General features: G+C 39.6%; 2 protein-coding genes and 1 long non-coding RNA gene across 3 annotated transcripts; all 3 read right to left on the bottom strand.

Moving 5' to 3' along the window:
- Window positions 1-2: 2 nt before the first annotated feature.
- On the bottom strand, window positions 3-6,320 carry LOC117539713. Its single transcript, XM_034205977.1, has 6 exons — window positions 6,208-6,320; window positions 5,692-5,818; window positions 3,283-3,495; window positions 2,774-2,944; window positions 1,988-2,131; window positions 3-56 (listed from the first exon to the last, which is right to left on the bottom strand). Exons 1-6 carry the CDS (start codon window positions 6,318-6,320, stop codon window positions 3-5), a joined length of 822 nt encoding a protein of 273 aa, XP_034061868.1.
- Window positions 6,321-6,544: 224 nt separating this feature from the next.
- LOC117539746 lies at window positions 6,545-7,574 on the bottom strand. Its single transcript, XR_004568067.1, has 3 exons — window positions 7,465-7,574; window positions 7,292-7,383; window positions 6,545-6,643 (listed from the first exon to the last, which is right to left on the bottom strand). It is a non-coding gene; the product is annotated as an uncharacterized LOC117539746 (long non-coding RNA).
- A 244-nt stretch (window positions 7,575-7,818) lies between these two features.
- Window positions 7,819-19,696, bottom strand: LOC117539712. Its single transcript, XM_034205976.1, has 30 exons — window positions 19,605-19,696; window positions 19,289-19,465; window positions 18,785-18,993; window positions 18,579-18,673; window positions 18,440-18,465; window positions 18,240-18,261; window positions 18,120-18,147; window positions 17,946-18,030; window positions 17,673-17,819; window positions 17,384-17,595; window positions 17,177-17,280; window positions 16,965-17,083; window positions 16,692-16,859; window positions 16,328-16,527; window positions 16,120-16,232; window positions 15,911-16,017; window positions 15,595-15,771; window positions 15,089-15,297; window positions 14,883-14,977; window positions 14,743-14,768; window positions 14,543-14,564; window positions 14,423-14,450; window positions 14,249-14,333; window positions 13,976-14,122; window positions 13,687-13,898; window positions 13,480-13,583; window positions 13,268-13,386; window positions 12,308-12,463; window positions 8,569-8,724; window positions 7,819-7,965 (listed from the first exon to the last, which is right to left on the bottom strand). The coding sequence occupies exons 2-30, from the start codon at window positions 19,463-19,465 to the stop codon at window positions 7,819-7,821; spliced, it is 3,495 nt and encodes a 1,164-aa protein (XP_034061867.1). The 5' UTR covers window positions 19,605-19,696.
- Window positions 19,697-21,719: the final 2,023 nt, after the last annotated feature.

Genomic DNA, 21,719 nt, shown 5'->3' with positions numbered 1-21,719 from the left:
ACTTACTTCTCGGTGTCAAAGTCTGTTTCGCCCAGTGACTCAAAAAACATGGCCGCCTAGAAGAACAGACAGAACAATGTCAACAAATACTTAATTGATTAATTATCTCTTTAAAGCAACAGGCTACAATATGGTGACTTTGTCCGTGTATATTCTTTGTGTTAGAAAAGCTTGAAGTGTTTTGAGTCCTATATCTTATAACCTTGGGTAAAAACATTAACCTGTTAAGCCCTGAGCCTGTTTTTCAGGTCTCAGGCTCGAAAATGACATTCCCAGAACAAATGACCATATCTTCCCTTCTAAAAGGGTTAAATTAATAATATTTGGTCTCAAAGCAAGGTTACATCTGTGAGTTGGATGTAGAAGTGTCAGAATCAATATAGATGTTTTTAGTTTAAAGTAAATTCAGATTGAACACAGTAAAAAAATGTAAATTATTGTGTCCGTCCAAAAAAAAAAAATTACTTATAGTGAAAACCACCCTTGAATGATGGGATGGTAGACTTAAAGCTTTAGGAATCCAAACTACAACATATAATAAGTACCCTGTATCAAGATTGATGCAAAACAAGTGAAATTTGACCTTTTTAGAGAGATTTAGCAACAAAAAAACACTTCTGGGGTCATTTGGGTGGATTTTCCATATCTCTGGCCCCCCTTGCTCGATTTTGCTGATTGACATCTCTTTCTAACCGTCAGAGCCAATGGAATCGAGGGGAACTCCCACATACTCCTTATTTGGTAATGTGTGTGTGTGAGACTGACGCATAGCCAAAACCGGAAGCTGCGATAACTCTGGTGACTACCATTTGCAGCTAACTTTTACTCTCTGATTTTTACATAAAAATGGAATTATGGATTATAAATAATTATTTCAGTTCCAAAGAAACATTATCAACCTATGGATTAACCGATTCAGCCGCGTTTTTTTCTCGTTTTAATGCCATTGAACAAGTCTTTTGATCAGATTGACAGCTACGGTGAGACGATCTCCCGTAAATGCTCCGTAAAGGTACGTGTTGTGATGTCTGTGTTTGCTTCCCCTGTCGCGAGTTCGGATCACTCAGTGATGATACTATATACTTAAATAATCTGTGGAACCTCAGCTTTAATCGAATATCTTGTATGTGCAGCTACGATAAGTAATAAGGGTATCTTTTATCTTGAGTTCTGTGCCAAAGTGCGTTAGCATTTTTCGCTCAGGGGTCATTTAGATGCTTCTTATGAGACTTGTGTTTTGTTTTGGTAAAAATGGTTTGTATCGTCAGTTAGCTGAGATTATTCCCGTTAATCTGGTATAACACATTAATAGGTTCTTAAATATTAAGATCCCCTGAGACACAGTGTCGTGAAAAGAAAAAAGGACCCGCCGAGGGGGTCCTTGGGTCTTAACAGGAGAGTTACTATGTATTATATGGCAATTTTTTGCCTTTAGTTGAGTGATTAATGAGTAGAGTCAGAATGAAAACGACAAGCTAAATAGGGGTATGAAATAAATAATAATAATGACGTTCCCACAGTTGGAATCGAGCCTGGGAGATTGTATTCATGTGACATTTCATTAGTGTATAATCTACTGCATGTATTTCCAGTCTTTGTGACCACCTAAAGTGCTTACACATATACAAGTCAACATTCACCTATTCACATACATCCAGAGGCAGAGGCTGCTATACAAGGTGCCACCTGCTCAGAGACTAACATTCACACAGAAATGTGGGGTTCAGAATCTTAACTACACTTTAAACTTTCAGCTACCAAGGCACTCCAACCCTGGATTAGACTTTGATGTTTATGTTTAACCCCCACCTACATGTAGCAGAACATAAAGTAAGAGGTAGTGTACGGGTTGTTGTTTAGTACCTTTCGGATGTTATTACATGGCTTAATTGAGTCCTCAATTCTGATTGGTTAATTTATACATTCTAGAGTATGGAATATCTGCAGCTTCAGTTTAAATATGTTGTCTGTCGAGCTACATACTGACCTGCTCTCCTGTCCATGTCTTCTTGTTGATCTTACTGATGTCCACAGGCCCAGAGAATACCAGCGAGGAAGATGGAATCTCAGTTGCCATGGCATCGGGGACATTCTGCACCACGCTGGCTGCACTTTGGTCAAGAGAGATGATCTACCAGATCACAGATAAGAGTCAAAATCAGAAATCATCACACAATACTCCTGTAAGTGAGTGAGTACATACAAAACAAGTTTAAGTTCTTGAATGCTATTTTCTGCATATAAACACATTTATATCCCCCGGTATTCTGGAACATGTCTTACAAACAGTATTTCCTGTTACCTCCAGTAAATAGGTAGTCTCCAAGTCGACAAGGAATGAAATCTTGAAAATTGGATAAATGGTATTCAATGGGTTTATATAGCAACACCTAACTATTTGCTACATAAATATTTGGGGGAGATATGTCTACTCGATTATAAAATGAAGTCACTATCCCTCTGTGTGTGTTGTGGTCCGAGTTAAAGCAGAACTGGGGAGAGTTTGGCAGAATGGATGGTTATAGCATACAATGTGACTGCACAGCATGCACCTGTATTGTTCATCTTCTGTTTTCTTACGCCAAACTTTTAGAGAAAACCTTCAGTTTGTAAGACAACATATTTAGTTTCCTTCACACCACTAGTAGCCAATGGACACTGCCCTAAACTTTGTAGTTTGTAGGCTACTCTTTAATATACAGTAGATAAGGCAGGGTATAACAATTATGTTTTTTATCTTTGGTCAGCAATGTTGAGAGAGAATCAAAAGTACCTTTTGAACAAAGATCTGTTGGATGACTGTCGGGGCTGCAATCATGTTGTTAACAAAGACAGTGTTCTGAGAGATGCTGAATAGCACAGTGGCTGGGATATTCTCAATTGTTTTTGAAGGAACTCCAGCAACGAGCGTGCCGAGGGATTCCAGACGCGATCCATCGTTGATCTGTATACATTTATCATTGCCAGAGTCAGTACATTTCATTAACAACATTGAAAATCAGAACACTGTTGGGTGTTGAAGCATCTACTTTTTCTTAATACGTGGCTTAGTTGTATACTGGATTCTGATTTTTGACATTCCAGGGGTTGTTAATTTTCCCCAACAAACCACTTGTGGAGAAAAGATTGTTGCTAAGGAGAATCAAGGGAATATGTGCAGTCATATCAATCAGCATCATAAATATTTGTAGTCATGTCATTGTTTAAGTAGTATGTAACTGTGTAATCATTGGGATAATATGCAGTGAGAAGTTACAACAACGTGGATTGTAAAGCCCTTACCAAGTACCCTGAAGAAATAAGTTTTTGGATAAATATGTTGGCCTGCCCCTGGTTCCAGGTGCTGACTGTGCCGAGGGTGGACAGAGAGGAAACCATCACTGTGGGGGAAAGTGAAGAGATCTTGGTGTTGCTCAGGCCCGAACTTGCACTGCCCAAGATCGAAAACGTCTCCGGTGTGACGGTCTCGATGTTGGATGCCAGAACAGCTGATACCTGTTTGATGTCAGAGTGGGATGGGGAACGAGTTAAAGATGTGAGCAAGCTTGCAAAGGTAAGTTAACTGTACATACATCTATATTAGATCCAATTTTGCAAAGGGCACAAGTAATGGGATGACGTAATGCAGTGAGCATCTAACCAAAAGTGCAAAGAAGCAGTAAAGTGTAATATATCTGTATAATATAAGTCTATGAATATTACAGATATAAAAAGCTAAATGATATACAGTATAAAAAGCATTAAAGGGGCAATATTATGCTTTTCGTGTGTTATATAGGTTTAAGTGAATGTAAATGGTCTGCAAAGGCTAAAATCCCAAAGTTCCCCCCAGAGGGAGTTTCTCTCCCACAGATTCCCCCCACCGCCTGAAGTGCCTCGATTATAGTCCTTTGTTTACTTCCATAAAATAGTGACATCACTACAGTATGTAACACTCGCACTTCTTTTGACTAGCGCTGTAATGGCGCTTTTCCACTGCAGGACCTCGCTCGGCTTAGTATGGTATGGCTAGGCCTCGTTAGGCCTTGTTACGCTAGGCTCACTTTATGCTGCGTTTCCATTACAGTTTAGGAACTGCAGTAGTATCTATAGTAACGCAGTGTAGGCGGAGCCGTGACGTCATCTTCAATGCGAAACACAAAACCAACATCAGCCGTTAGCTGTTAGCACTCAAGCTCACAGCTCCTCATATCTGTTCAGAAACTAGACAAAAGTTAAACAAGTACAAACCACAGACTGTCTGTGTCATGGCGAATACAGTCGCTGGTTTATTTATGTCTGTATAGGCCGTTGTTGTGAGTGTGGACGGTCGGAGCATATACAACGTTAGCTTAGCCAATCTCCATTCAGAAAACACGCATTTTGAAGACTTGTCATAGCATTAATTCATGGTTTTTACTAATCCGTATCAGTATGTTGTTACCTCGGCATTATTTTGAAACGTGTATTACAATTAAATCACGGTAAAATATGTTCATTTTGTTGTAGTTGCCAGCGATTCTCTCACTAGTTTAGCATACTCAGCCCGGTTGTTGGCCCGGAAAGAACCTCGATTTTGGAGATCCAGAAAAACTGTGAAAAAGTCCGCTAGCCGGAACTACGCCTAGTGGAAACGCATAAAAAAACGGGCCGGGTACGGCACGCTTAAACCGCGCTCCACGCTGTAGTGGAAATTCGCCATAAGTATGTGAGAGGCTAAGGGGCGGGACATCTCTAAGCGGTTGACCAATCACAACAGAGGCGGCCAGCAAACCAATCAGAGCAGACTGGGCTCTGGTTTCAGACAGAGGGTGAAAGAGGTGCTGCAGCATAGGCAGTATGAGAGAAATAAAGAGCTTTTTAAACATTAAAGCATGTAAACATGTCACAGTAGAGGCATACAATACAAATATGAAACCTTAAAATTGGCATTATAGGACCCCTTTAAAGTACTATCAAGGTAGTAGAAATATACTGTACTGTCCACAGTATATTTGTACTATCAAGGTAGTAGAAATATACTGTACTGTCCACAGTATAATATACACTGCATAGAAAGTAGTATAATTATGAAGTACACTATAGAAGACAATACTGGAATGGACAATTGTATAAATAAACACATGACAAATGTGCTGATAGTCAATCACTCTCAAACTCATTAGACATTTTACTGTTTACTGGTTTATTCTCCAAGTTTTGGTGTAAATTCAGGGTAAAAGCAAATTCTACAACAATCAAGAACTTATATTTTATACTGTAATTGTGCAATTAAAACTTTGGACAGGAAGCTGATAAGGTTCCACCCCCGCCATGTCGTTAAGAAATGTAATATCTTTGTTTTTTTTGGTGTATATTGTAATGTTCAACTGTTCCGCAAATTCCTAACCAGGCTTCTTAGGTGCTGAGAGACACAGTGGTTTATATTCAGGTTTCTGGCTCAGTCGGAGCATTTTTTGGGAACTGTAAAGTTCATTTTCCTAAATCCCCAATTTAAAACTTATCTTCAATTCTGGTAATTGCAATTTTATGTTTAGCCTTACTAGGTTGCGTCACTGTTTGCTTTTTTTGCTGTTTTCCTGTTTTATTTTGACTAAAGCCCCATTTATGCATTTTTAAGGTTTGTGAAATGACAAACAATGTGATAAGTGATTTTTGTGTTTAACGCATAAGTCAATCTCTGTTTTTTGTAGAAATCATTGGAGCTGGTACCTCAGAATACTCTGTTCCATTGCACGATTTCTCGAGCTCCTTCAAGATTTTGATGGTGTCAGCTTCACTAGCAGAAGAATATGCTGAACTTGGGACCTCAGGAGAGCATAGGAAAGAACCTGGAACCCTATAAGAATAATAAAAAAGAATATTTACAGAAGGACAAATATTCATCCCTAAAATGATTTGGATGCTCTGTATACATGGCTAACATTATCTTTTTTGCTAACCTCCCACAGTAGCTAGTGGTTTTTTAAAGTTATTAACCACTTGTTACTAGGCAGAAGATAACACGCTGATAGGGCCTGTTTAGATGCTTACCACAAAGTTTTTTCAGTACATACATTATATGCAATGCATTTTAGCTGTATAATGGACTATATAAACCGATATAGACTATATATAAGCCTATATAAAGTTGATTTTCCACTGTTTAATTCTGCCCACATTTAGCGGCTGGGTGGGTGCAATGGGACAATTCAAAAAACATATCTTGGGAAATAAGTGGATACTGACTTGAGAGGGTTGAAGGTGGGGTTGAATTCAAAAAGAGTCGAGATGTAGTAGTCGATCACAGTTTGTGGAATTGCTGCGTTTTTAAAGAGCTCCAGGTTGGCTTGGTCGACCATGAAAACTTTAGCCTTGAAAAATATATTAAAACATAGATTAATAAATTATTCTTCAAAATGCCTTTGCTTTTTGAAACAAAACTAGATTGAAAAGTAAAGTGAAAGCTTTGTCTAGTTTACTTATATCAACAATGTCTTTATCTGAGTTTAAGCATTACTAGTAAATCTACTAAAACAAATATCAGGACATACTTGACTGGGGGAGATGAAGTTGCTGATATCATCAACAGTGGCAAACGTCATAAAGTTGCCAATGTTATTGGCAAACCACGCGGTAGAATTCAGTTCTGCATCATTGTCGTTGTAGCATCTGGCTTCAGAGCCTATGAAACAGGGAAACACGAAACATTTAGGATTAGGGTTTGAGACATTTTTATCTTTTTAAATATTTGAGCCATCACAATGACAATACTAACATGCTTACATTTGGCAGATACAGTGTAATGTTAACCATCTTTGGTAAGCATGTTAATATGCATTTCATAACTGGCACATAACCCAAAGTAGGCTAGTAGTCAGCTTTGGCTGAAGCTGATCGGAGTAATTGTATACGTTTTGCAGGAAGATGAATTGTCTTAGCGTTTTTTAGGAATCATTTTTTGTATACAAAAAATAGATTTTCGACAGCCATCATTGCCATCCCTATAGAGCCTAAGGGCTATAATGGCTACAAAAGTTAATGTGCCACAAAAGTCATTTGTGATGGAAATGTAGTTCAAATAAATGTAAAGGGGCACAGGGATGTCATTTATTATAAAAAGCTAGTAGTGTTATTTTATCGTTTAAAGTAAAAAGTATCAAACCTTACTAAAGTATATTCTGAAGAACTACATTATCTAAAACTAAATCAAAAAGGCTTGTTCTAGAAAAACATATAATTTCTGTTGTGCTCTCCACCTTAAGAATGTTAGACTAGACTTGGAAAGTCAGTATTAAATCCTTTAGATCTACAACTCAAAAATGAATCTTACCATTTCCCAGATAGGTGCTGATTGTGGTGTATATCTCAGCCTGCCCAAACTCAGAGTTGTTGTATGTGAAGTTATTTCCCATTACAGAGACCCTATTGAAAGCAAAACAAATTCAATGACAGCCCTGTTGTCACTGAGTTTTCTAACGCTCTGAGAAAAAAAAAGAGATTTACAGTTTTTGGAAGGCAAGACATGAAGCATGCTGCACTTCGTTGGAGCTGATGAGGGTCTTGGTGAGGAATCTAAAATATTTAGTTAACCGCACATCAAACCAGGAATCAACCTCGTCACGGTTGTTGCTGCTCAGCGCCAAAGGCCAAACACAGGGGAGGGTCATCATCTTCACATCATCTGGAACATCCTCCTAATTGCATACACATGAATTTGCACATTTAACGAGAGGCTGGTATAACATATGGTATTTTAAACAGTTTATGTATTTTATGCTGTTATCACCAATCTGATGTTAAAAATACAAATATGTAAAGATGGTATGTCTTATCAGTTATAATGTAAGTTAAGTGGCACTAATCAGTCGAGTGACATACAGTTTCTAGAAAGGCAGCAGTGTTGTTGTAGTTGTTGAATATGACACAGATGTCAGATTCATTGTCTATCACATTGGGTCGACTGAGGAACTGATTCAGCTCTGAGGTGCTGATGGTACTTAGGAGCTGTAAGAAAGAAACAAATATTTATTGTTGGAAAACTTGTACATATTTTAATATAACTACTAGAACAGCGCCCCATCTACGGGCATTTGTATTAAAGCCAGCACAAGGGCGGTAGCTTAATTTCATCCTCTGTATGGGAATACAAAAAAGGTAATGTTTTGATTACCTCTGGCTCTCGTGCTGGGGGCAGAAGTGACGTGAACGTGGACAAATCTGGAAAATCAAATCTGTGGAAAGTGTTTCTCAGATAGATGTAGAAGCTTCCACCCCTGTAACACTCGAGGGGCGCTGGACCTGTTTTAAACAAAATAACCTTTATTAGTTTCTGAGACATATTGCCAGAGAAATAAAAGACTGAAATATATCAACTTTACAAACCTTGAAGGGATTGCAGAATATTTGTATAGATCTCTCGTTGGGTGTTGCTGCTGAGTGTCAAGCGTTGTGTGTCCAGCAATGTAATTCTAAATTCAGATAAAAATTAGTCTGAATCAATTTAAAAATACATATCATCACATTGACCATGACCCTCTAAAGAAATTCTTACATATTTTCGCTGCTGTTACACCCCCTTTTCTTCCCGATGTTAAATAAGGAAGTCACCAGGCTGGGAGAGAGGTTAACCAGAAGAGGGCTCAGTCGCCTGAGCCACAGCAGGAACTCTGTGTCACTGATAGCTGGAGAAGACAGATTCCCTCTGTCATATACTTCCTGGAGGAAGGCAGATTTCACCTCCACTGTGAAGTTGGTTGGGTGAGTCTGGGGAAATATGAATTAGTATTAATATAAATGTGTACACAAACGTTGGCATGAGTTATTTTATGATATTCACCTGATCATTCAAGAGTCAATATCTAATTGATTCCACCTTGGCTTTGCAAGGTGCTTCCACACTGCCTTTTTTTGTGTTGGTATTTATGGCTAGAAGGTAAGTTCTACCACTTTGCTATCTTTGGAGCTGTGAGAGCAACTGGCTGTATGAAAGCGGCCTAAGAAATACATTCACTGCCAAAAAGTAAACACAGTACTGTTCTGCAAGTCAAACTATGGAGAATAAATACAAATAATTCTGAGAGCCACACATTTGGTGACAGCTAACACTTTTATATTGCAGAAATCTGCCACTTTTATATTGCAGAATTTGTTAGATTAAAGCAGTCTTTAATTGTTTGTCCTAAACATAGCAATATATGCTTTTGAAATGTAACATGTCTTTGAAAAATAACAGTATACAGTTTATATTGTGTATCACCTTTAGCTTGAAAATACATAGATGTGTTATTTTTATCTATAAAATAAATAGATAGACAGACAGACACTTTATCGATCCCAAATTGGGAAATAATTTTACAGCAGCAGTGTGTTCAGGTGTTCAGGTATTAAAATATTAAAAGTTGGAATAAAGTATAAACTACACAACAAGCATAATGCACAGCAATCCGATATTTTCATGAAAACTCCCCAGGAGGCACCAACACAAACGTGGCCGAGTGGACTGCATGAGTATGTATGATCTGTGGTGTAGTGGGCTGTCACTCAAAGAAACTGAGTAGCCAATGGGGACGCACGCCTGAAAGTCCCGCCCACCTGGGACAGTTGTGTCAGAATCGAAAAACAAAAAATGAAGGAGCGCAAACGAGAATAGCTGCAGCGAAAGCAAAAGTCTGATCATTGAGAAAGAAGTAAAGAGAACTGCAAACAAAAAGATTTGTTAAAACAAAGAAAAAATATTTATAGTTTACATGATTACACAAATTATTTGTTTGAAACTTATAGTTTTATTTTTGAAATTAAATTTATTTAGCTTGATTCAGTTTTTTCTTCTCTTAAAGTCTTAGTTTTGCTTGATTCTAGTGTTGCTTTATCTTTATGACACAAAACTAATCCCATAGCTATATGGGCAAAAAAACCCTAGCTAAATTGCACACTGACAGACTTACAGACAATGTTTATTGAATTTGGTCTTTTAAGTTAACTTGTTTTTATAGATTTCAACACTGTGGACCTTTAACTTTCATATGGATGTAATGTATAGAGTCATTTTAAACTGTTGACATGTTCTTAATTAACAACACAGTCTCACGGCATTTCGTGTTATAGTTACGTGTTATTAATCTATTGATTCATGTTCACCAACACGATTTCACAATTTTTTTCGTGTCACAGAGAACGATTTTAAAAGCAATAATAATAATAATAATAATAATAATAATAACAAATTAGAAGGAAAAACAGATTAAAAAAATACAGATTTCAGTATTCTGACACAGAACGATTTTAGAAGCAATGTATTTCTATTGATAGTATGTTTCGTGCCAAATAATAACAAATTAGAAGGAAAAAAGGATTTCAGTATTCTGAGGCTCTTTGCCCCATTTATTTTCCTCGCGGACAGCAAAAAAACTCTGACATTATACAATTAAAAATAAAAGGGAAAGGGTTAGGCTTAGGGTAGGATATTGAGTAAGAAAATGTTTTTATAAACCACACAGCTTCCGGCCTTCCAAGACCCGACCGTACGAAAAGACGTGGTGCAGGCACGAAACATACTACCAATAGAAATACATTGCTTTAAAAATCGTTCTGTGTGACACGAAAGAAATTCGAAAATCGTGTTGGTGAACACGAATCAATAGATTAAATTAATTTCGTGACTATAACACGAAATGCTGTGAGACTGGGTTGTAAATAGGGGTCGATATTCCGTATTTGACCGATTATCGGTATCGGCCTTTTCTTATCAAATTGCCGATAAAACTTTGGCTCTGATGCGGCCGTTTCTCTGGCTGCAGTCACCACTCTGGTGTACACTGCGAGTGGAGTGGAGCCTCGCAGTTTTTCAGGTTGATATGTGAAGCTCATTAGCTAACCAACATGTATCTAGCAAATGTTTAGCAAAATATTAGAAGTGAGGCTAATAGACTAACGTTAGGTCTACTGTAATAGCCTCACTTTTAATAGTTTGCAAAACATTAGCTAGCACTAGTGTTTTACAGTTGCTAGCAGCTTATTGGGATTTTATGCTAGATAGACAGATATAATAAATTAAGCATAATTGTTAGTTAAGCATGTCAGCCTGCAGCCCCACTTCTTGTCTCTCTAACTCATTGCAGATGACTGCACTAAAGAAAAGGGCACAGAGAGAAAACCAGTTGTAAGATGTTTAAAAGTTCATTAAACATAATATATGCTTAAATGCATTTCAAAGAAGTTGTGTTGAGTTGTGTTGGAGTTTGTGTTATTCTACATTTTGGCACCAAGATTATTTATTTTACTGCAAATGTATGTCGGTTCCAAATATCGGTTATCGGTCTCCTTGATTACTAATAATCGGTATCGGTATCGGCCTTGAAAAAGCCATATCGGTCGATCCCTAGTTGTAAGTAACGAGTGTGATGATCGTTGTACTTTGGTACTTTCCGTAACCGGTGTTCCTCAAAGCTACGAGTGCTAAACCGGGGAGAACTAACACATATGTGTTTCAACTGGGAGTGGGAATAGGGGCAGGCCCAAATAAGGTGAATATAAACAAAGAAAAATAGCCAGTCTTCCATTGTCCCTGTATGACTGAGAGTTAAGCAGGCTCACTGGTTACTTTATGTGCTACTGAAGAAACAGGACCACCCCATTCAGCACCAACAATAACCAACCTCGACATTTGCAGGTAATTATTAATAATAATAATTTTAAGATGTTGAAAATGAAATGCCACAGTATTTAGCTGTGTTAGCCTAAGTGAGCTTAAGAAGTAGCGTTAGCGAGTTGTTGCTGGTATCTTCAACAGGCTATTAATTAAGATAATATATGAATACATCTTATAGCCTATACATGTAGTGTTTGCTGTTGTTCACAGGTAATGCCTTATTAATGTTACTGCTACAACTATAACTAGGCTACTACAAGCTTGCTTTTTTTATGATACCTTGTTCAACCAGCTACAATAGGCACCTTAAGCTAACAGCTTCAACTTCTTCATGTTTGGCTCTCATAATGTTAATTCAAATCCCTTTCAAAATAGTATAGCCTTAGTGACATTAGTCTTTATTTCAGACCTGGTGTGTTACATTGCATTAAGCTAGGTAAATATTTGTTCACTTAAAGTTCAGTGTATTATGATGAAAGTGTGTTTCAGTTTGACTTTAAAATATATACTTTTAAAAATTGCACCAGAAACGGGTTAATATTAGGCATAATTTTCCTGCAGTGTTTGCTTTCATGTGGATTATAAGGAATTTAATTTGAACATCTTTCAATATACTGATGCCATGTGTTTGTCTGGAAAAATTAAACAATGTGAATATTATTAGGCAAAAAAGCAAGTCTGAGCTATACAGATATTTACCTCAATGGCTGGTGAGACGATGTCAAAGAAAGCACCAAAGTTGACAGGGTTGATGACTTTCATGATATTTGTCACATCCATCTTTGTCTTTAGATGTGAGGGAGTTGCTGCAAGCTGAGCCAGCTGACTGACAGTAAGAAGATATGCAACCTCCACCTAGTGACAAGCAGTACAGTATTACAGTAAGTAACACCAACTTTAACGTTTCTTGGCATGCAGTTATACGCTCGTTTAAAAACTGGACTTCCCATGTTATACCGGCAGCTAATCAGTAGATTCAGACCTTTTTTAGTTTTTGCAGTATCTTATATTTATATATAATATATGTTTTGCCTTGAAGGAATAAAAGCAAGCTATTTCCAATGACATAGCACAAATAATGTGTAAGAAATGTACATACCAGTTTCCCAATATAATTTAAAGGTCTTTATGCATTGTAACTGCACACATATTTTTATTTTTTATTTTAACGGGTAAACCTATATTTCATATATATTCAATGTAAATATTGCTATATTTGAATAATTATGGTTTTCCTTAAATTGTTTTTTTATCTCCGTTTTATTTTTATGTATGTATGCACCAAAAACACCAAGACAAATTCCTTGTTTGTGTTAACCTACTTGGCATTTTTTCAGCTGACCTGTGCAAGTACTTAGTGTTTAATATCTATAATGAATGAAGCTTTAGTTGTTAAAAATTTTTTTGCAACCTACTGGATAACGGAAAAAAAGTTCCCTTTGCCTGTTACATTTAGATTGTCTAGGCTTGTCTTACAATCAAACTCTCGTGAAGATTACAAAATGGGACGAGTGGGTTCATGTCGCTGTACATCCTGGAAGTCAAGTTTTAAGTAGTCATGGTAACACAATTGATAATTTAACATTGATTTAACATTTATTGAACAACAACTGGTTTTAGTTTGGGAGTTGAGCTCTACAACCAAGGTCCGCTACTTACTGTGGAGATGTTGGAATTTAGAGCTTGCAGATCCTGAAGGGTTGCAAAACCAGAGAAGTTGCCAAAGTTGCCCTGAAGCCACTCTTTACTGCCTCTGTTGAAGGAGACACAGCCAGGATCTGCGAAGAAGACAGAAACAATGACATTGACAGGGTATACCAACCACATGCCATCAAAACTTGACCTAATTGAGCCTGAGTGCCTGCGTTTACCTGATGAGTCATTTCTTGAAAGGAATGGTCGGATGAAATGCGTGTAGACAGCTTGCTGTTGTTCTCTGTCCATGGATGCCCTTTGACTGCTGAATGCCTTGATGCTAAATATTGAGAGAAGGCTGTAAACATCTAACCGACTAGAAATAGTCAGGTTCATCTGCCATCAATGTTCACAGTAGAGCAATGTATCACATGTTCTCTTACACAGTCTGGTAGGTCTCGCAGCTGAAGTTCTTGGAGCTGAGGCAGAACAGGAAGTTGGGGGTTGTGGAGGCCAAAAACGGACGAATATTTGTCTGGAACCAGCTGCTGACAAAGTCATCACTCTGCAGTTGTGTCTGGCTGAAGTTGGCAATTCTCACCTCTCCGAGAGCCTCAAGTGCATGTGACAAGGATGGCTTGCTGTTGCCTGGTGCCTGGAATTAGGAAAATAATTTTGGTTTGACAGAATTGGCACGGGAAAACACCAATTTTGTGATGATGTGGCATTTACCATGGTTGCGAATGTCTCAAGAGCCTTGTCTAGTTCAGGAGAAGCTTTTTGGAATAAAAGCTTCCAGACCTCTGTCGGGTATGTCCTGTTGCTTTCCAGTGTGCAGTTCATCAATGTGACCAAGTTGCTGGCTGTTAGATGTGTAGCCTTGGAAAGAAATAGACAGAAATAAAGCAAAGTGTCTCAGAGCCTATGGCTATTAGTTTCAGGAGGCTCGTGTAGCAAAAGCCAAATCTTGTTCTGGGATTGATAGCTTACATAAAACAAACTTACCGAGGAACAAGCATGCTCAGTGAGGGTGAAACGGCACAGCGCTTCAGAGGAATTGTAAACAGATAGTGTTTCTTGGACGTGTGATCTGAGGGGAAAAACAACCATTTAACCTTAGTTAGATTGTGTAAAAGAACTCTGCAAACCTAGCACCGGACAAATCTGCTATACACTTACCTATTGACTGCAGCACAGATGAGGTTCTCTGTGAGAAGACAAAAATGCGTATCAGATATTGTACCTTTGCAATGCAATCTTTTCATCAACGTTTTAATGTCTGGTAATTGACAGACTTACCATCGACCGGGGTCTTCTTGCACTGGAGAAAAGCAAATCATAATTGTTAGTTTAGTGGCAAAAGTTTGTTTAAGTTAAAAATACCTCAATGAAGCTCCTTAATATAAATCATTTTTATATGCCAAACGTGTGTCCTGTACATTTGTTATCAACTATTGCAAAGCCTTTTCCATGTTATATCCCCATGTTAATGAACTCACCATGAAGGAGTCTGGAAGTGAGCAACCTGTTTGGAAGAAAATGTAAATGAAGTTATGTCATCAATACAGCTATCGTTACAAGTAATGGTAATTGGGTTTTCTAAAAAAAAAGTTTGTTAGCAAAGTGTTTTGAAACGTACGTGTGAATCTTTCCTTCAGTGACTTTATGCTTGATCTCAGGCTGTCCGAAAGGTGCAATGGCAGGGATTCCACACTTTGCCCAAGACCAGTGAGTCTGAAGAAAGAGCACATCAATCTTTGTCACTTGTCTGGTGCCAACGTTTGAAATCATCATTATGCAAACCTATAATGTCTAACTGTGGACTTTAGAAATATCATCTCTTACATAGCTCTGTAGGAGTGACAGCTGATGTTATTGGGGATAACCGCCAAGCTGCCAGGGTGGAGGCTCGCCAAGACAGGAGCCAAATGGTCCTGGAACAACATCTTAAAGTCTTCAGGATCAAATTCTTCAAATTCAGGCGCAAGGGCCGTCAAAGTCAGGTTCAAGATTGTGTCTCGTACACCTGGATTTTTGATGAGGGTGATGTTTTTCTGGAAATAAAAGTATACATGTTTCAGCACAGGAGAACATTTAGATTCCTGAAATGATTGTAGAGGTTAGAGCAAGTTTGGTGGCTCATATTTGCAGTCTAATGCATGGGGAAAACAGTCAGGCCACCATAACTGCAAATCCTTTAACATCTTAAGTGTTAAAACAGCTTTTTGATTCAATTCCTGGCCTTTTTTCAGGTTCTGCAAAAATGTAACCATCTCAGGACAATTGTAACATGGCCGGCTTGCCAGCACGCTTTTTATGAAAATAGAACAATTCCAAAGTCAAGCATTCACCTGCTTGTTGGCTTTTGCAAAAGCAATTAAAAAGTGTTCAAACTCCTCATCATCAGGCGACTCTATCAAGCTCGTCAACACCTCCCTTAGGAAGGCCTCATCCTCCAAAGCTCCACTGTCAGTATCCAATATCAGCTCAGTCTTCTGCTCTGGTGAGAGGGAGTCCACAACTGCCATCTAAGGATACAAACAAAGAGGATATACCAGTTGCTTTTCACCGTGACGTGCCAGAACAACTCCCGCGTGCAGATTTTCCATGTTCTGAATACTGTGTGGTTGTTTTCAAGGAATATTGCTAGCTTAATGTATGACTTACCGCAGAGAGGTTGAAGGCTTTGAGGTCAGAGTATGTTACGTGTTGGGAAAATGCACCCAAGTATGCTTCAAGCCATTCCGCATCACTCTGAATTCCGTGTCTGCAAACTAAGGCAGGTAGATAGACATTAGCATGGGTACCATTTAGCAAGCTTTATTTTTCATCGATACACATGGTACAAGTTGAGTGCCAGCCAGTGTTAGCCCTACCTGGCTTGTTGATGACACTGGCCGATTTGACCAGATAGCCTTGCAAGGCTTTTCCAATGCCTTTTCGTTGTCCCTTGGACATTGCAGGGGCAGCATTGCTCATCCCACTCACACTGCATGGGATGAAAAGAAACATTATTATGTAGTCCCACATTAGATGTTGAATTCTCTGCAATGCAAGCGTATTTGTTTGTAAAGTGCTACTCACACGACTTGGAAGTTTTTGCAGGAAATGTTTGCGGTTGCACTCTTGATCATCATTGGACTGAAACTTGGGAGGACAGGAACCAGGATCTTATGGAACCAAACAAACCAGTCTTCTTCCATAAAGTGTGTGAAATTGGGACTGATAATGCTGAAGGTCCGATTCATTACACGGTCTCTCACAACAGGTTGGAAATCCGGGCCCTGTGAAATGACAACATTAGAGGGTTTAAAAGACATACTACACTATACATGATGCAACAAAGGATGTAACACTATATTGGAAATGATAGAGTCCTCGACAACTAATGTAGAGGATTGCCATTCCCAGGATTGCCATTCTTACTCTGATTTCAAAGGTGGCCTACCTTTCCATTAGCTGTCAGCTGTGTCAGGAATTCTTCCACATTTTCCAGAGCATCGCCCTCCTGGAGTCGCTCAAACACACGGTCAATGTGGTCGGTGTCATTCAAGGCCCCTGAGCTCAGTGTCAACTCTGCCACCTGAGTGGGAGTGAGCAGTGGCAACAATTCGGCCTACGGAAGGGAATCAATATGAAATCATAAAGCATCTATTGCAAAACCACAGGTTAGACATTCCGGTTTGGAAGAAGAATATTACAACCGTCATCCGCCACTTACGCTGGAGAAGTTGGCATTGAGATGTTGCAGATCCCGAAGTTTTGCAAAACCAGAGAAGTTGCCAAAGTTGCCCTGAAGCCACTCTTTACTGCCTCTGTTGAAGGAGACACAGCCAGGATCTGCGAAGAAGACAGAAACAATGACATTGACAGGGTATACCAACCACATGCCATCAAAACTTGACCTAATTGAGCCTGAGTGCCTGCGTTTACCTGATGAGTCATTTCTTGAAAGGAATGGTCGGATGAAATGCGTGTAGACAGCTTGCTGTTGTTCTCTGTCCATGGATGCCCTTTGACTGCTGAATGCCTTGATGCTAAATATTGAGAGAAGGCTGTAAACATCTAACCGACTAGAAATAGGCAGGTTCATCTGCCATCAATGTTCACAGTAGAGCAATGTATCACATGTTCTCTTACACAGTCTGGTAGGTCTCGCAGCTGAAGTTCTTGGAGCTGAGGCAGAACAGGAAGTTGGGGGTTGTGGAGGCCAAAAACGGACGAATATTTGTCTGGAACCAGCTGCTGACAAAGTCATCACTCTGCAGTTGTGTCTGGCTGAAGTTGGCAATTCTCACCTCTCCGAGAGCCTCAAGTGCATGTGACAAGGATGGCTTGCTGTTGCCTGGTGCCTGGAATTAGGAAAATAATTTTGGTTTGACAGAATTGGCACGGGAAAACACCAATTTTGTGATGATGTGGCATTTACCATGGTTGCGAATGTCTCAAGAGCCTTGTCTAGTTCAGGAGAAGCTTTTTGGAATAAAAGCTTCCAGACCTCTGTCGGGTATGTCCTGTTGCTTTCCAGTGTGCAGTTCATCAATGTGACCAAGTTGCTGGCTGTTAGATGTGTAGCCTTGGAAAGAAATAGACAGAAATAAAGCAAAGTGTCTCAGAGCCTATGGCTATTAGTTTCAGGAGGCTCGTGTAGCAAAAGCCAAATCTTGTTCTGGGATTGATAGCTTACATAAAACAAACTTACCGAGGAACAAGCATGCTCAGTGAGGGTAAAACGGCACAGCGCTTCAGAGGAATTGTAAACAGATAGTGTTTCTTGGACGTGTGATCTGAGGGGAAAAACAACCATTTAACCTTAGTTAGATTGTGTAAAAGAACTCCGCAAACCTAGCACCGGACAAATCTGCTATACACTTACCTATTGACTGCAGCACAGATGAGGTTCTCTGTGAGAAGACAAAAATGCGTATCAGATATTGTACCTTTGCAATGCAATCTTTTCATCAACGTTTTAATGTCTGGTAATTGACAGACTTACCATTGACCGGGGTCTTCTTGCACTGGAGAAAAGCAAATCATAATTGTTAGTTTAGTGGCAAAAGTTTGTTTAAGTTAAAAATAGCTCAATGAAGCTCCTTAATATAAATCATTTTTGTATGCCAAACGTGTGTCCTGTAAATTTGTTATCAACTATTGCAAAGCCTTTTCCATGTTATATCCCCATGTTAATGAACTCACCATGAAGGAGTCTGGAAGTGAGCAACCTGTTTGGAAGAAAATGTAAATGAAGTTATGTCATCAATACAGCTATCGTTACAAGTAATGGTAATTGGGTTTTCTAAAAAAAAGTTTGTTAGCAGAGTGTTTTGAAACGTACGTGTGAATCTTTCCTTCAGTGACTTTATGCTTGATCTCAGGCTGTCCGAAAGGTGCAATGGCAGGGATTCCACACTTTGCCCAAGACCAGTGAGTCTGAAGAAAGAGCACATCAATCTTTGTCACTTGTCTGGTGCCAACGTTTGAAATCATCATTATGCAAACCTATAATGTCTAACTGTGGACTTTAGAAATATCATCTCTTACATAGCTCTGTAGGAGTGACAGCTGATGTTATTGGGGATAACCGCCAAGCTGCCAGGGTGGAGGCTCGCCAAGACAGGAGCCAAATGGTCCTGGAACAACATCTTAAAGTCTTCAGGCTCAAATTCTTCAAATTCAGGCGCAAGGGCCGTCAAAGTCAGGTTCAAGATTGTGTCTCGTACACCTGGATTTTTGATGAGGGTGATGTTTTTCTGGAAATAAAAGTATACATGTTTCAGCACAGGAGAACATTTAGATTCCTGAAATGATTGTAGAGGTTAGAGCAAGTTTGGTGGCTCATCTTTGCAGTCTAATGCATGGGGAAAACAGTCAGGCCACCATAACTGCAAATCCTTTAACATCTTAAGTGTTAAACAGCTTTTGATTCAATTCCTGGCCTTTTTTCAGGTTCTGCAAAAATGTAACCATCTCAGGACAATTGTAACATGGCCGGCTTGCCAGCACGCTTTTTATGAAAATAGAACAATTCCAAAGTTAAGCATTCACCTGCTTGTTGGCTTTTGCAAAAGCAATTAAAAAGTGTTCAAACTCCTCATCATCAGGCGACTCTATCAAGCTCGTCAACACCTCCCTTAGGAAGGCCTCATCCTCCAAAGCTCCACTGTCTGTATCCAATATCAGCTCAGTCTTCTGCTCTGGTGAGAGGGAGTCCACAACTGCCATCTAAGGATACAAACAAAGAGGATATACCACTTGCTTTTCACCGTGACGTGCCAGAACAACTCCCGCGTGCAGATTTTCCATGTTCTGAATACTGTGTGGTTGTTTTCAAGGAATATTGCTAGCTTAATGTATGACTTACCGCAGAGAGGTTGAAGGCTTTGAGGTCAGAGTATGTTACGTGTTGGGAAAATGCACCCAAGTATGCTTCAAGCCATTCCGCATCACTCTGAATTCCGTGTCTGCAAACTAAGGCAGGTAGATAGACATTAGCATGGGTACCATTTAGCAAGCTTTATTTTTCATCGATACACATGGTACACGTTGAGTGCCAGCAGTGTTAGCCCTACCTGGCTGTTGATGACACTGGCCGATTTGACCAGCATAAGCCTTGCAAGGGCCCCTTTTCCAATGCCCTTTTCGTTGTCCCTTGGACATTGCAGGGGCAGCATTGCTACCATCCCACTCACACTGCATGGGATAGCAAAAGAAACATTATTATGTAGTACCACCACATTAGATGTTGATCTCTCTGCAACAAGTGCAAGCGTATTGGTTGTAAAGTGCTAACTCACACGACTGTGAAGTTTTTTGCAGGAAATGTTTTGCGGTTTGCCTACCCCTGTTGATCATCAATTGGACTGAACTTGGGAGGACAGGAACCAGGATCTTTATGGATACACAAACAAACCCCAGGCTCTTCATTCCATAAAGTGTGTGAAATTGGGACTGATAATGCTGAAGGTCCGATTCATTACACGGTCTCTCACAACAGGTTGGAAATCCGGGCCCTGTGAAATGACAACATTAGAGGGTTTAAAAGACATACTACACTATACATGATGCAACAAAGGATGTAACACTATATTGGAAATGATAGAGTCCTTGACAACTAATGTAGAGGATTGCCATTCTTACTCCGATTTCAAAGGTGGCCTACCTTTCCATTAGCTGTCAGCTGTGTCAGGAATTCTTCCACATTTTCCAGAGCATCGCCCTCCTGGAGTCGCTCAAACACACGGTCAATGTGGTCGGTGTCATTCAAGGCCCCTGAGCTCAGTGTCAACTCTGCCACCTGAGTGGGAGTGAGCAGTGGCAACAATTCGGCCTACGGAAGGGAATCAATATGAAAATCATAAAGCATCTATTGCAAAACCACAGGTTAGACATTCCGGTTTGGAAGAAGAATATTACAACCGTCATCCGCCACTTACGCTGGAGAAGTTGGCATTAGAGATGTTGCAGATCCCGAAGTTTTGCAAAACCAGAGAAGTTGCCAAAGTTGCCCTGAAGCCACTCTTTACTGCCTCTGTTGAAGGAGACACAGCCAGGATCTGCGAAGAAGACAGAAACAATGACATTGACAGGGTATACCAACCACATGCCATCAAAACTTGACCTAATTGAGCCTGAGTGCCTGCGTTTACCTGATGAGTCATTTCTTGAAAGGAATGGTCGGATGAAATGCGTGTAGACAGCTTGCTGTTGTTCTCTGTCCATGGATGCCCTTTGACTGCTGAATGCCTTGATGCTAAATATTGAGAGAAGGCTGTAAACATCTAACCGACTAGAAATAGGCAGGTTCATCTGCCATCAATGTTCACAGTAGAGCAATGTATCACATGTTCTCTTACACAGTCTGGTAGGTCTCGCAGCTGAAGTTCTTGGAGCTGAGGCAGAACAGGAAGTTGGGGGTTGTGGAGGCCAAAAACGGACGAATATTTGTCTGGAACCAGCTGCTGACAAAGTCATCACTCTGCAGTTGTGTCTGGCTGAAGTTGGCAATTCTCACCTCTCCGAGAGCCTCAAGTGCATGTGACAAGGATGGCTTGCTGTTGCCTGGTGCCTGGAATTAGGAAAATAATTTTGGTTTGACAGAATTGGCACGGGAAAACACCAATTTTGTGATGATGTGGCATTTACCATGGTTGCGAATGTCTCAAGAGCCTTGTCTAGTTCAGGAGAAGCTTTTTGGAATAAAAGCTTCCAGACCTCTGTCGGGTATGTCCTGTTGCTTTCCAGTGTGCAGTTCATCAATGTGACCAAGTTGCTGGCTGTTAGATGTGTAGCCTTGGAAAGAAATAGACAGAAATAAAGCAAAGTGTCTCAGAGCCTATGGCTATTAGTTTCAGGAGGCTCGTGTAGCAAAAGCCAAATCTTGTTCTGGGATTGATAGCTTACATAAAACAAACTTACCGAGGAACAAGCATGCTCAGTGAGGGTAAAACGGCACAGCTCTTCAGAGAATTGTAAACAT

The sequence above is a fragment of the Gymnodraco acuticeps genome, unplaced genomic scaffold, assembly GCF_902827175.1.
Source record: "Gymnodraco acuticeps unplaced genomic scaffold, fGymAcu1.1, whole genome shotgun sequence".
NCBI classification, from domain to species: Eukaryota; Metazoa; Chordata; class Actinopteri; order Perciformes; family Bathydraconidae; genus Gymnodraco; species Gymnodraco acuticeps.
The sequence above is the reverse complement of the archived record's forward strand: the minus strand, read 5'-3'. Positions and strand labels throughout refer to the sequence as shown.